We start from the raw sequence: 14,971 nt of genomic DNA on the forward strand, positions 1-14,971 counted from the left end.
ATTCCAATTGTTTGACATTCTGGAAAGGCAAAACTATGGCGACAATAAAGATTAATGGTTGCCAGGGGTGGAAGTGAGGGAGGGATGAAGAGGCAAAGCACAGTGTATTCTAGTGTGTGAAATGCTCCATATGATACTACAGTGATGGATACATGTCACTTAGATTCTGTGGGTTAGATTCTGTGACTTAGATTCTTTGGACAAATGGATAAATACCAAGAGTGGGCCATACTGTAAACTATGGACTTTGGGTGATAATAATGTGTCAGTACAGATTCATTAATTGTAACAAGTGTTCCATTTGGGTGGGGCTGTTGATAACTGGGGAGGCTACATGTTATGCAGGCAGAACTATGTACTTGCTTCAGTTCTGCTGTGACCTAAAACTGCTCTAAAAAGAAAATAGATTCAAAAATACACTTATGTCCCCACTACTATCCTCCCTACAGAACTGAGGCTACCAAAAGGGGAGGGAGTGGATGAGATAGCAATGTGGGGAGAAGGCCAATGGACTGTGGTGAGGGACTATGGGTGCCTTGGTGGTGGGTGTGGTGTGGTAGCAAACCCAAAGGGTGTGATCCTCTACCTCTAAATCACACAAAATGTTGTAAACCAAAGTTACCTTAATTAAAAAATTTAGTTATAAGTATGAGAGCCCTTTACTCAATCTTTGTGTTTCAGGAATGCAATTATCAAAACAAAGCATACATCATGGTAGAAAAAGCACAAGATTAGCATTCAACATAAGAGAATGCTAGTCTTGGCTCACATTGGGCAAATAAGATTTCCTGGGTCTCAGTCATCCTATCTTTTAAATGAAGGGGGCATGGTGTCAGTAAATACCTGTTTAAAATATAACCATCTATCCTTAATAATAAAGGTTATTAGTATTTATTTTTTTTTTTTTTATAGAGGCATGCTTTATTTATTTGTTTGCTGGTTTGTTTGTTTGTTTTATTTATACATGCACTGTGTACAGTCAGAAGCGCGGAAGGGTGAGAGAATTCATCAGAGGCAGAGCGGGGAGCAGAGCAGGCAGAAGGACCGAAGTACACTGCTGAGGGGAGCAGCGGGCGGCAGGAGAGGTCTGTGCGCCATGTGGGACCCTCCTCCGGTGGCCGGGGAGCAGCCGGGGATCGAACCGGCGCTGCAGAGGCCGCGGGCAGCTTCGCAACCCAGCGCTCAACCGCTGCGCCACCGGGGAGGCCCTTGGTTATTAGTATTTAGAGAAGGATTTCCCAATTAGTTTTTACGCTTTGCCTTTTTCTAGTTATAGCACAATGGTAAAGACAATATTTTCTCAAATACTTGGGATTTGTCTTCAATTTGTAAGCTTCTAAAAATAGATTGATTAAAGGGGCAACAGAGTGACTTGGAGGGACTGTGTAAAGTGCAACAAACTATAGGGAAAATTATTTATGGGGAAAATAGTTCATTTCATGACTAATTTGATGTTCATCTTAAAGTAAGTTATTTTATTTTATTTTGGTAAATAACATTTAAAAGTCATATCCAGGAGAGTATTCCATTATGCTATTTTATACTCCTGAGATTTAAATTTGAGATCCATCAAAAAACAGTCCAAAATACCACAGACAAATACATGCTTTATGCCAATCACATAGGAGTATTATCTAAATACAGTTATTTAGTGGATATGCCCCGAATGTATTTATAAATAGATAGTATGACAATCTGGAGTAATTATAGTTTACTGTTTCAGATATGTATATATTTGACAAAACTACCCTAGTGCATTTGATTTGTATATCAGGAGATTTTTTCTTGAATTTTCCTTAATTAATAGGCTTGTGAGATAGAAATTGAAGTCCACAGCTAGGTTAACTTTCAAAGTTAATTTAAGAGGCAGTACTTTCAGACTATAAAATGAATAAATGTTATCTTCTCATGAGAGATTTGAAAAATTCTGCCTTCTTGATATCAATTCCAGATCAGTGTTAGAGCCCAGAGCTTCTGTAAGGATGACAAGCACAACTTGGTACTACCCCTGTGTCTCCAAAGAGGGACTCTATGGTGTGAATATGGGAGGAGCAAAGACTGTAGGCCATGATCCAAGCAAGCAGAATTCTCCTTTTGGGTTACATACTAATGAGAGTCCTGTCTAGGGGACCTAATATTTTTCTGTGGTAAGAAGATGCAAAATTGTGAAACATTTTCCCTTTAAAATGTGTGTCTGCTGTCTCTGGATTTATCATCATGTAAGAACCTAGGGATTTAGATCTTGATTTTCTTATGCTGATGATGCTTTTTCTATATGATTATCATCCCTTAAGCTTGAAGATTTTTTCCATTATATGTGCCAATAAAGGAAAAGGACTTGGTAAAATTTGGGATGAGAGCAAGGGAAGGAATGATTTTTTTCCCCCCAATAAATCTTCTGCCCTTGTGATTTGGTCAACTTTTAAAATTTAAGTAACATACTTGTAATAAAGTACATAAATCCTTTAAGTGCAGAGCTCAGTGAACTTTAAAAGTGAATACATGTTTGAAGCTCTCTGTACCTCCACAGCTTCCCGGGGTCTGATCTGGACTCTCTCCCACCAAAAGACACACCCTACTCTAACTTTTATCAACATATATTGGGTTTGCCTGTTTTTTAACTTTATAAAAATGAACCATACAACATGTGTGCTCTCTCATACCTGACTTCTTCAATGCAGTGTTATTCCTGTGAGGGTTACTAGTTCGTGTGTATAGCAGCACTTAATTCCCTTATACTGTGGCAACAGGGTGCTATCATATGACCTCTTGTTATTTATTCTACAACTGTGTGCTTCCAGCTTGGGGCTATTAGGAGTAATGCTGCCATAAGTATTCCTGAACACATCTTTAGAAGCAGATATGTGTGTGTACCTGTTGGGTAGAAATCCTAGATATATGCAGCTGTAGTAGATACTGATACACAGATTTCCAATGTGGTTTTTCCAATTTATATTCCATGAGTAGTGTAGGAAGGTTGCATTTATTTATATCCTTGCCACCACCTGATACTGTCACATTAAAAAAAGCCATCCTCTGGGCATACAATGTATTCCTTTCATTTTTGTATTTGTTGATAAGTGAATTCCTTTTGCTTCTGCTTGTCATGGATATTTTTAGGAACATAAACCAGTAGATTGTGTTTTTGAGAAGTGAAAATATGTAACAGCCTTCTTTGTGCCCATTGGGCACAAAGGCATTTTTTACAACAGTAGCACTGTTTATTCATTTTCAAGGATAAAACTTAAAGATGAATGTGGTCAAATAATGTATTTATCATCTAGCGAGCTCACCAATACCTAGAAACTCCAAACAGGAGGAAGTTTGTTGAAGTGGATGCTCTTGAGGCAATGGGCTGGAGGGGGAGCTCTTTAAAAGTACACTGAGGGGGCCTCCCGGTGAACGCTGGGCTGCAAAGCTGCCCACAGCCTCTGCAGCGCCTGGTTCCATCCCTGGCCGCCAGCGAGGGTCCCACATGGTGAGCAGACCTCCTGACGCCCCGCTGCTCCCCTCAGCAGTGTACTTCGTCAGTCTGCCTGTTCTTCTCCCCACTATGGCTCTGGTGAATCCTCTCACCCTCCCACACTTCTGACTGTACCCAGTGCTTGTATAAATAAATAAATAAAATCTTTAAAAAAAAAGTACGCTGAGGGCTAGAATAGCAATATTTATTATTTTGGACTGTATTTTATGGGACTCATTGAAAAAGAAAGTCCTTTAAAAAGTAACTTCCTACTATATTTAAATAATTGCTTTTATTTATAGCAAAAGGTCAATGTTCTTTATTGTATATTGTTATTGCACGAAGTATTCTTGTGATGACATTCATCTGTTTTGTAATTAACAATACATACTAGTGAAGTCATACTAGTGAGGATTCATTATCTATAGGGAGCTAGGGTGTGCTAATAAAAGACTTTTCAAAAAAATTTATTAGTTTCACATAAAGAACATTTAGACTAATTGAAATGCTCAGGGGATGATATGTTTTGATTAATTCATTTTCTGTGAAGTACTTGGCTAACCAGAAAGTGTAAGTATGTGAAAACACACACACACACATGCAAACACACATATACACACACCCACACACACATCACACATGATGACTTTGAGAGGATATCAGAGGAAAAAAACTTGACAAGAACCAATTGTGGTTTGTGATATTGTGACTAGTGATTTTAGCACTGACTAAGCTTAAGTCTTCACTTACTTGGGTTATGGTTCATCAAGATGTTCTTTGCCTGTGAACTCTATAAGCAAGCCCACTTTATTCCTTCCGAATTTACTTTAAAAGGAGATTAGAAAGACTAATTAATGATTTTGGTAGAGGGCATATTCATACTATAGAATAAAACATGCAGCTGGATGACCAGGAAACACTTGGTGAATGAATAAATGTAAATGAGGGTTCCTGGAACAGTGATTCTCTTGTTAAATATCAGTTTCCATTATTTTAACAGTTCTCCATGCTCATACAGCATTTATGCTTCATGCTATTAATCAGCACAATTAAAACAAAGATTTATTGGATTAAGGTGAAATTTTGTACAGGATATGTAAAATTATAAGTCAATGAAAACAGTAACAATTATTCTTTGCAGTTCTCAATTTTTTTGACATAGTAAAAACTACTCGACTAAATATCTGTGAGGTTCCTAGCTGCCCCTAATTGTGAAACAGTATTGCCAACAAAAAAAGATAAGGACCTTTCTTCTTCAAAAATTTCCCTGTTTCATAAAGCAAGATCTCATTGTGAGAGAAAACAGTGATTCACACACTTAACAAAGACAGTTTTCATTAGAAGAGTCTGTCTCTTAGATGCTGATGGGGAACTAAATTATTACTTTGACAATTTACTGTTTTATAGTCAAGTTTCATGGACATAAACACTTTCAGTCTTTAAGAATAAAATGTTTTTTCTTGTAAGAAGCTAGGAACTACATGTCAGTATCCATGTATAACAGGTTTAATTTAGGTTCAAACTTAAGTTGTACCCTCCCTCCTTAAATCCTCATATTCACTTTCCTTTTTCTCTCACATCTCATAATCTGCCCACAGGCAAAGTCTCTCAACTACCTACATTATCTGATCATCTTACATTTTCATGTTCATCCCTTGTCCAACCATCATCTTCTATCACCTGCGCCACTCTGCTAGTCGCCTAACTGGCCTCCCTGCTTCTATCCTCACCCCTGACTTCACCACTATAATCAGAAGGACTGTATAAAGCCATGTCATTAAATGCATTAAAAAACATGCAACTGCATGGAAAACATGCAATAAATACATTACAAATACTGGTATGGTTAAGGTTCTAAAAATCCTAATTTATTTTAGGAATGAAATAGTACTTGGCTTTTTTGTGTATAACATGAATAATCACACCATTTCCTTCTCTTCCTCTTTTAATATCAACTTCTTGACTTCACATTTTAAGAGATGATTTTAGACTTTGTTCATTATTAAATTAACTATTTTTATATTATGTATCTTATTAAAAGAATTGTTCTTGATATTTGAGTTTTCTTTTAAGTATATCAATTATGTAAGTGTAATTCTGTGTTTAGCTGCTTCTAATACCCACTGTTCTTTTATACACAAGTTTTCTTAAGGAATTTTGATTCCCCTCAATTGGTTGGACATATGCGCATATATGTATATGTGTATATATATATTTACTTAAAAATTATTTTCAAAAAAGGTACTTAAGTGTCATATTTTAAGCTTGTGAATAACTGAAAATGTCTATAACCACTGTACTTTGGTTGACTACAGAATTCTTGAGTCACAAGTTTTCTCCTCAAATTCCTGCAAACATTGTTTCACTCCTGGTGTTCAGTGTTTCAGGGACAACTAATTTTTCTTTCTCTGACCACAGCTTATTGTTTATCTGCTTGTATATTTTTAGGAGATCTTGTTTTTGAAATGTTAAAATTCCACGAAACTGTGCCAAGGTGCTTGTCTGCTTTCATTACATCTGCCTGGGACTCAATGAAGTTTTTTTGTCATGATTGTAGGCATGTCCAGCTCAGCACAGTTTTCTTTTGTTTTCCTTTCTGTGTCCTTTTTGTGTTTTTTTTTTTTTGGGGGTGGGGGGTGGGAATCATCTGCACACGTGTATCTCTTGAGCACTTACCATGTGTGAGTATTACTGTGCTGTTAGGGTGGTGAATGGTTCTGTATGTGAATGGTTCTATTCCCCACCCAGGGACAGAGTGGGGAACAGAACAGGTAGATTGACCAAAGTACACTGCTGAGGGGAGCAGCGGGCAAGTCAGGAGAGGTCTGCTGCGCTATGTGGGTTGCTCTCTGGCTGGGGATTGAACTCATGCTGCAGTGGCTGCAGATTGCTTCATAGGTTGCGTCTTAACCCTTGCGCCACCAGGGAGGCCCCCTTCTTGGGGTTTTTACAAACCCTTTTTACTTCCTTTCTAGCTTGGAATAACATTTCGAGTTTCCCATTCAAATAACTACATAAACTTAAAACTCGATTGAGTTTTCTTTCTACTTTTAGCGTAGATTCATTTTGACATTGCATTTTTAGTTTTCTTAAAATCTTATTATATTCAATGCCCTTGTTTCTGTTTGATGCTTAGCCAGATCCTTTACAATCCATGTCTTATTTCACATACTTTAAGTTTCTTAGAATTTTCAGAACACAAAGCAAATCTTCTAAAATTCTGAAAATAGTCTAGCCCAGCAGCACCTTTTTTCTCTACATCTTGAATGCTCGTTACTCTACCTCCCTGCAGAACAATTTCATAGATCCCATGTTACTTCATTTTTGTGTGTGTCCTTATTGTTAAATGATGAGATGGCTAAACAAAACTGTAGAGCAACAGACTGGGGGGAAGGGATTCTCCTTAGTTGTATTTCTCCAATTTGCTATTACTAGAATTCTCCCTTAAGGAGAATTAGTAGTTAATGGTTGAATTAAGTCTACAGTTCACAAGAACTCAGCAAGGGACGGTGTTGGAACTGTGGACCATGGCAGCATGAGAATGTCTTCACATCATGTTTTGTTTTGTTTAGAAAAGCCCCTGCAATGGGACCAACTTGGCATTTGGATTTTGTTTGATCAAGTCTTGTGGTCAAATGTAAGTTGGGGCTGGCTGGCCCTGTTCCTGGTGTTATTCCCCTTCTATCTTTCTGCTTGATATAGACACTGCATGAAACCTAGACCTCCCTACCCCCACTGGTCCATAGCATTGCTTTCAAATGCTGCTGCTTGGCAGTGACAAAATGGAGGTCAAGCATTCTGCCTCTCATCAGCTCAAGGGCTCTCTATCACTTATCCAAGTGAGAGATAGTAATATTATTTAGATGGGTCTCAAGTACCTACTTGCTGGTAATGGCCCTGCTTAGGAAGGTGATCAGAGCTGTCTTTGGCTCTAGGATATACAGGAGGCTCATCTTACTAAATTTAGCAAAAATTCTTCAGTTTCCCGCATGTCACTAGCACCCTTCCTGTCTTGTGGCTTTTTCACTGTTTATTGCTTTTTACTATTTTAATCATTGTGATAGTCATCTGGCCAAGACTGAGTTAGATGTCTTGTGCTGGGATGTCAGGTGTTAGATGTCAGCTTGGAGTCAGGAATGTATTTCTAGGCTGCGCTGAGTTGAAGTTATGCTCTCATGACCACGGAGGCAGAGTGCTCAGTGATGAGTCATTCATGTGCCAATAGAGAGTATCTGGCATTTCACTGCTCTCCCTGAAATGCAGACCTTCCTTGACATTGTGGTTTACCCTTGACATGGGCTTTCCTCCTCAGTGAACATTTCTCTTGGTTTGGACTGTCCCTTTCTACATATGACCACAAAAACACAGACATAGGGTTACATTATCTGTAGAGATAACTATCTGGTCCTAACCTTGCTCCTGAATTCCAGATTCACATTGTAAAATCTTCAAATATCATGCTTGACGTTTCTGCATGGGGATCCCAGTTGTTAGAATGCACACTGTCATCCAAACCAAACATCTACTTGTGGTCCACAAATCTCCCCTCTTCCGATGTTCCCTATTCTGTCCTCAAGGCTTGAAGATCTCACCAGCCCTTTCACCTTACAATCAGTCACTGCTGCTTGACTTACATTCACACTACTTCTTGTGTTTGTCCTATCCTTTCCATTTTCAATTTTCCTGATTTAGGTTCCTATCACTTCCCACCCAAGTAACTGAAGTAATTTTATGATTCGATTTTCTGGCTTTCAGCTCTCCCTTCTCTGATACTTTCTCCCTTCACAGCTATGAAGTTTCCTTAAGAAGAAATAACCATATCAATCCCTTTCTCATTGGCATTCATGTTCCTCACTGACAACAAAGCACAGTGAGAATGGCATTCAAGGCCCTTGGGGACTCGCCTTATCTCTATAGTTTTCTCTCCTACCACTCATTGCCCTCCAAGTTCATCCCAAAACTCAGAATTTGAGTCCCTGTGGATCATTAGGCATTCTCCAAATAGCCTTGATTTCAAGTTTTCATTCTCTACTCAGAAGGTTATTATGTCTAGACCAGAGCTATGCAAACTGCCGCTAGCGTGTGAACACTTGGTAACGGTCCATTACAAATAACATAACAGAAATTGACAGTAAAGATTTAGAAATTTGTGTGGGCATTTGATAAGGCAATTTTGTTTTTTGAATCTAATATTAAATGATATGGGCTCCTAATTTATATGCAATTTTTATCTTTTTTTCCTAATACATTCCTGTCCTATTTTATAAAAGTATTAGTCTGTGTTATTGAAAATAAAACAAATCAAAACAAATGACTTGGCTCTTCTCCACAGGAAGTTTGAGAAGTTCTGGTAAAGACTGTCCTTTCACTCCCATTCTCAGAAGCACCACCAACTGAAACCACATTCATCCTTCATGTGCTAGCTCAAGTGACACTGTCTCCTGTGAGTCGTTTCCTAAGTATTCAGCCTAGAAATTGCTCACAAATTTGTCTACCTTAACCACTGCACTTTATTTAAAACATTCATGTGGCATGAGTAGAATACTACTGGGTCTTCTATTACAACTACACATGTGTCTTCTTCCCTAGGTTAGTCATAGAAGGCAACAACCCTTTGGCAAAATATGGTCATAAATGTCTACTGGATAAAACAGTTACTATAGACTAAATATGAGCAAAGAGGGTGCTCAGAATAAAGTCCAGGTTTCTTAGTTGGCACCTACCAGCCTCTCAGCTTCAAGTTGTTGTGTGCATTTCATGCTGAGTGGCATCCTGTTTATGGCCAGCCACAGTGCCATGCCTTTGTCTAAGCTGTGCTTTCTATTGGGGCCTTGTTTACACCTCTGTTTGGCCAAAATGGATGTGTCCTTGTATCCTTTACTTCAAAATCTACCCTAGACTCCATATCTCTGGGCTTCCACTATATTCTATACAGCCCTATATGTAGGTACCAACTATTTGCAACTGAAGTGATCTGTTCATATGCCCATCTTCCCCACCCCTTGAGACTACCACCTTCTTAAATACAGCAATGATATCATACCAATCTTTGTACCCAAGTATGATGCCCACCATATATTAGTATTCAAAAACATTGAACGCATGCTCATTTGAAATACTAAAGGAAAAAATGGAATTGTTTGTTTGCTTTGCCCAGCATATCTTCATGAACAATCAGAGAAAGGCTAATTTAGTTGAACCTGGGAATGAAATTACTCATTGTGGATCAGAAAAACACTAGAAAATATGATTGAAGTCAGTGGCTTCTGTAGGAATGGATATTTTCTTTTGTTACAGAATGCTGGAATCAATTCTAAACCAAGTATAATTGAAGTTGTTATAGACTCTTCTGTGTAGAAAATTCTTGCTATTAATTCATAAATGGTTCCATAACCAGGGCTCTATGATATTCCATAGATAATCCAGTCAAAAAGCCAAGGAAGGTCACTGGTGGTAGCTATCTTAATTGGGAAGAATGGCATGTGCTACAACTGAGGTACATGTTGAAGCAGATGTTAATATGGGTGGTAACAATTCCTGCTCCTCAAATTTTAGTCCAGCCACGAATCAACATGTGGGCCTAAAGCTGTACTGTGGAAAGTCATCTCAAATGATGATTTGCTAGTTCCTGGCCAGACTTTGTACTGTTCACCAAGGAAACACCCACGGTTACTGGGGTTACAAAGCAACCTCAAAACAGCTGGAAGTTATTAGTCAATCAGAGTCACACAGGACTGGCAAAAGATGGCAAAGAGGGGATCAAATCAAAACCTTGCTTTGGTTACAGTCTAAAGATTCATGTTTCACACGAGGTTATATTCATTCCTGGCTAGTGCTGTATTTACTTGCGCTTTCTCTCTTAATTGAGTTGGGCCACCTGAAAAGAACACCTCTATAAATTTAAAATAAAGACCCACAAGAAACTCTTGAAAATGCTGTTGGTTGATGCAAAATGTTTTATGAATATAGATAGAAGTACGCTTTTCTTTCTTTTTTATTGAAGTCACATTTACAACACTGTATATGATTCAGAGGCACAGGATCAAAATTATGCTTTCCATAGAACTGTAGAGTTGGAAGAAGAGACCTAACAGATAGCAGGGACCTAGTTTTGGGTTCAGATGTTTGTTCACTAGCTTCATGGCCTAGGTCAAATGATGTCATTCTAATCTTTAGTTTCCTCATTATAAAAAGGGAAACAAATATATTTCATAAGACTGAGAATGGAAATAACTTCTGTGTCTCAGTTCCCTTAACTATCAAATGTGGAAAATAATACTCACTGGTCCTTGTAAAGGTTAATGAGCACAAGGAACAGTAGTACTTGATGAGGTGCCTCACCTGCAGCCCAGGATAAGTATTAGTAGGAAGAGTTAATGATGAAGCTATTCCTTCAGACAGAACATGATATGCGAGGCACTGCTTTAAGTTGTTGGCATATATCATCTGAGTCATCGTCATCACTGTCCTATGATCTGTCTTTCCCATTTTATAGAAACCATGCTGTCTGGCTCTGGAGCTGGTATTATTCACCACAAGGTGATGATGATGATGGAAGTTTGTGATGATGATGTTGACAGTGTAAGGCAACTAGTAGAATGCCTGGCATGTGGTACAGCCTTTACAAATAACAAATTCTAGCTATTTTAAAAATTTTATTTAAGATTTCCAGAGATGGAAGTTCAACGTCCATTTTGGGTACTCACTCAAGGAATAATTACTTTCCTAACTTTTCTTTTGTCTTAAAACTTTGTAATATAAGCCTTCTTTTTAGATTAAGAGAAGAAGAGATTAATAACTTCCCCCAAGTATTACTCTTTTGGAGGATATTTAGAAAGTTATCAACCCCAATGCCTTCACCTATTTTTTTAAAGAAACAGATACCAATTTCTTTTTCCATATATTTAATCTTATTTGCCATTCCTGGAGTCCTTTAGCTTTCTTTCATTTTTCTCTTGAGAGCTGAACGTAAAAGTGCAGTTTTCTTATACTCATCTCCTCTCCGTGGTGTTTAAAGGTAGTGTCATTCTTTAGTGCTAATCCTAATTCCAACTGAAGCTTGATTACTGTTCTGGCATAAGAAGTCATGATAGTATCTGCCTTTTCTTTTGGCTGCTCTTGTAAACACAGTATCATCTTAATAGGTTGTTGTGCTGATTAAATGTGACGATGCTTATAAAAGTAACTGGTATGGTGGTCAGTGAATATCAAGCAAGACATTTATCAACACCAGACGGGGATTCTGATACCTTTGATTAAAAGGGTATTATTGCATCCCTTTCTAATATTGAGTGTTTTTTAATGATCAGTTTGTCTATAGGGTAAAACCCCAATGTTGTTTGCATGTTCTCATGGCATCTAGGATCTGGCCCTTCATATCTGGTCCCTACAATTTTGCCTCTCTCCTGCCACTGTCTCACACCATGGACACCCTCTTCTCAGTGACAGGGAACAACTTGTTGTTCTCTGAACTCACGGTGCTCTCCCATACCTCTGTGCATTTGTACATGCTGTGTCCTAAGTCTGGAATGCCCTGACTGCTTACTCATCTGGTAAATTCCTCAGCATCTTTTAAGAGTGAACGCAAGCATTCCACCCTCCATGAGGACTTCCTCTTCTCATTTAGGTCATGGCATAGTGTGCAGACTTCTCAATAGAACTTAGGACGCTGTTTGCTCACTCGTGTTCCTTGAGTTCCTTCTCTAAGGGGTTCATTCTGCTCTATTCCTACAGCCTGGTATGCACCAAGAACTTAAGAAATGAGGAATGACTGAATTACACCTATTCTTCAGTCTCAGTGTAAGCACCCTCTCCCCTGAGCCTCAGCTCTTCTGAACCACTCATTTACACCCTTATTCACCTCTGAATTCACCTCTGAACCACTATTTACACCCTTATTTGCCTCTACTAAAGGCAATAGTACTGCAGCTCAGAACCCACCCAGCAAATGCCTTCAGTGCCAAGAGAAATGAGCACTTGATACGTGAATGACTAGAGTGGAAAATTCAATCTTTCAAATGTTAGGTTTTCACAGTTTATATAAAATCTGCTGTTTTAATCTTTTTTTTTAAAGCAAATGACTTAATTCTTTGATTTCCAAGATTCTGAAATTAGTCATCTAGTTAATCATTATAATTTTTCCTTTTCCTATTCTCTTGAAAATTACAGAACTTTTCCTAATCTCCTGATGCTGTTTAGATTGTTTTAAAATGAGATTTTCCAGAGTTTTACATTAAAATGATGGATTAAAAGTGCATCATAGAATTTCTTACCCTAATAATAATCAACTTCCCCATGGAAGAAAATATGCAGATAGAACCAAAGACGGTGTCTAAGTGTAAGGTGTCTAAGTGAAGGAAATCAACTTCAAACACTTCATGGACAGGAAACAGAAAATTCCAGAGTGGAACAGAGAAACACAGTTTGGCCTTAACCCTGCCCCTTTTCCCTCGAAATAGGCTTCTCTCTCAGTTAAGGTAAAATAACCTGATTTAATTTGTGATTTTAAAGAATATGTGACCCTTCCTCAATTATCTGCATAGATTGGCTAGGGCATGATTTCAAATTGTAGTTTTCAAAGAACACATATTTGCTTAGGAAACACCGAAGCATCGTAATCATTAAGGGGCAATAGCCATATTAACTGGTTCTGAGGCAACCAGTTTGTGAAAGTATAAAAGGGCAGGCAATGTGGAGGTGGTTGGGGACAGATGGGAAGAGGAGAAGCCAGGGGCATAGAGAATGCACATCCTGGGCGATCCCTACTGTGCCTGTCTCTCCTGTCAACGACAGTAAAATGTTTGTAGGAAGAAAGCTCTACTTGTGAATTTTTAGTAGAGGTCGGATGTTCGTGGATCTTATAGGAGGGGAAATGGGAGGTTTTATATTTCAGGCCTGATGGGTCAACTCACTGCTGCTTGGACAGGAGGAAAGGTGAGATCAAATGTTCTCCCTTGGAGAACTCAACTGAGAAAGCCACAGGGTGAACCTACCTCAGTTTTGGGATCGGTCCAGTTTTGGACTTAGATAATTTTCTCAGTCCATAAATGGAGGATTACCTGTAAGTTATCCAGAATGATACGAAGGGAGTGCACCTGTCGCCGAACAGCCCCCGAAAACCTTTCATAGCTTGCGGCATCATATTCACTCATTTGGATCTCTTTTAGCCTGAAATCAGAGGGCAAGAAAGGCAACAGCTGAAATCATGCACACATGGGCCTTCTACTTCATCTTTTTATTTTTTTTTTTTACTAGAACTATAGCAAACTCCTTGGTAACTCCTGTTGCCTTAGAGAAGAAAAGGGATGAAATGATGTCTCTAGCTGGAGTTTCAAAGGAGAAGAATATCCACTGGTCTGCAGGCAAATGGCTAATGAATGGTCCTCTAGGACAAAAGAAAACCCTAATGATATGCTGTGTATAAAAACTCCCACCATGATTTATTTCAAGCTACCAACAGTGAAGTGATTGGCACAGTGAAATGTGCATAGTTGGCTCTCCTGAGTCAGTAAGCGCCAGCTCAACAACACACTGTTGCTTGTTCCCAGAGGTGTCACCATGTTGGTCACTGGTCAGTTCATGTGGCAGGTACTTGAAAGTTCTCATGGGTTTCTTTGAAAGACCAAGAATATATATCTGAACCGGTTTGATCCCAAAGACTGTAACTTAGTGTCACTAAGTAAAAGACATGTTTTCTGAATGGTGGTATACATTTAATAGAATAAACAGAATTGCATTTCAGTATTGTGGCCTTGAAAGTCTATCCTCCCAGGACAGTGCTCCTTTTTATTGTTTTTCATTATTTCATGCCCCCTCTTCCCCCATAAGAGTTCTTGTGATTTCCTGAACACAGTGTGCCTGTGTTTTGGAGCACCCCCTGCATGGAGTGCTCTTTCTCTGCTCTTGGCCTACTATCTCCCACATGAAGACTCAAATCAATGGCCACCTCTTCCAGGAAGCCTGCTCTGACCCCCAGGTCTCGCTGCAGTACTCTCACAGCACTTCATGCTTACTTTCTATATCAGAGCATGTACTACCCATGCTCTACTTGTCTTCCTTCTCTCTCACCAACCAGGCTATATTAAGGACTGAGTGTTACTTATCTTCCTATGTACAGTGTCTACCATGGTGCCTGGAGATCAAGAGATGCTCACAATACACTGCAGTGACTGACTGATATAAGACTCAGATTATTTAAAATTTAGTAGCATGACAGAAGCCCAAAACTTCTCTTGGGTTTTATAGTACTGTATCTATAAGATACTAATTTGTTAGATATTTCTATAAACATAAAGGGTGCTAAGGCAAGATATAATGCATATCTCAAAAGCCTACCTATAACATGATCTTCTAAACTACTGTGTATGTTTGTATATGCATGAGAGCAAAGTTGGTGTGTAGCTGAAAATCTTAAGCACATTTTTAATACCTTAGACTGGAAATGAAGCCCCAGAAGCTAAGTGAGAATGAATTGTCTCTATTACTCCTTGTCAGGCCAAGTGTTGGGAA

The 14,971-nt window shown here is 38.7% G+C and overlaps 1 protein-coding gene across 2 annotated transcripts in view; it reads right to left on the minus strand.

Annotated features, from left to right (window-relative positions):
• The window catches only part of VWA8 (von Willebrand factor A domain containing 8), a 364,311-nt gene that overhangs the window by 38,784 nt on the left and 310,556 nt on the right, over positions 1-14,971 (minus strand). For both annotated transcript variants that reach the window (XM_054701470.1, XM_037526940.2), the window contains one exon: positions 13,522-13,630. In XM_054701470.1, the coding sequence (XP_054557445.1) occupies positions 13,522-13,630 (109 nt within the window). The remainder of the gene's footprint in view (positions 1-13,521; positions 13,631-14,971) is intronic.

This window comes from Talpa occidentalis, unplaced genomic scaffold (genome assembly GCF_014898055.3).
Source record: "Talpa occidentalis isolate TD23 unplaced genomic scaffold, MPIMG_talOcc4v2.1 talOcc4.5, whole genome shotgun sequence".
NCBI lineage: Eukaryota > Metazoa > Chordata > Mammalia > Eulipotyphla > Talpidae > Talpa > Talpa occidentalis.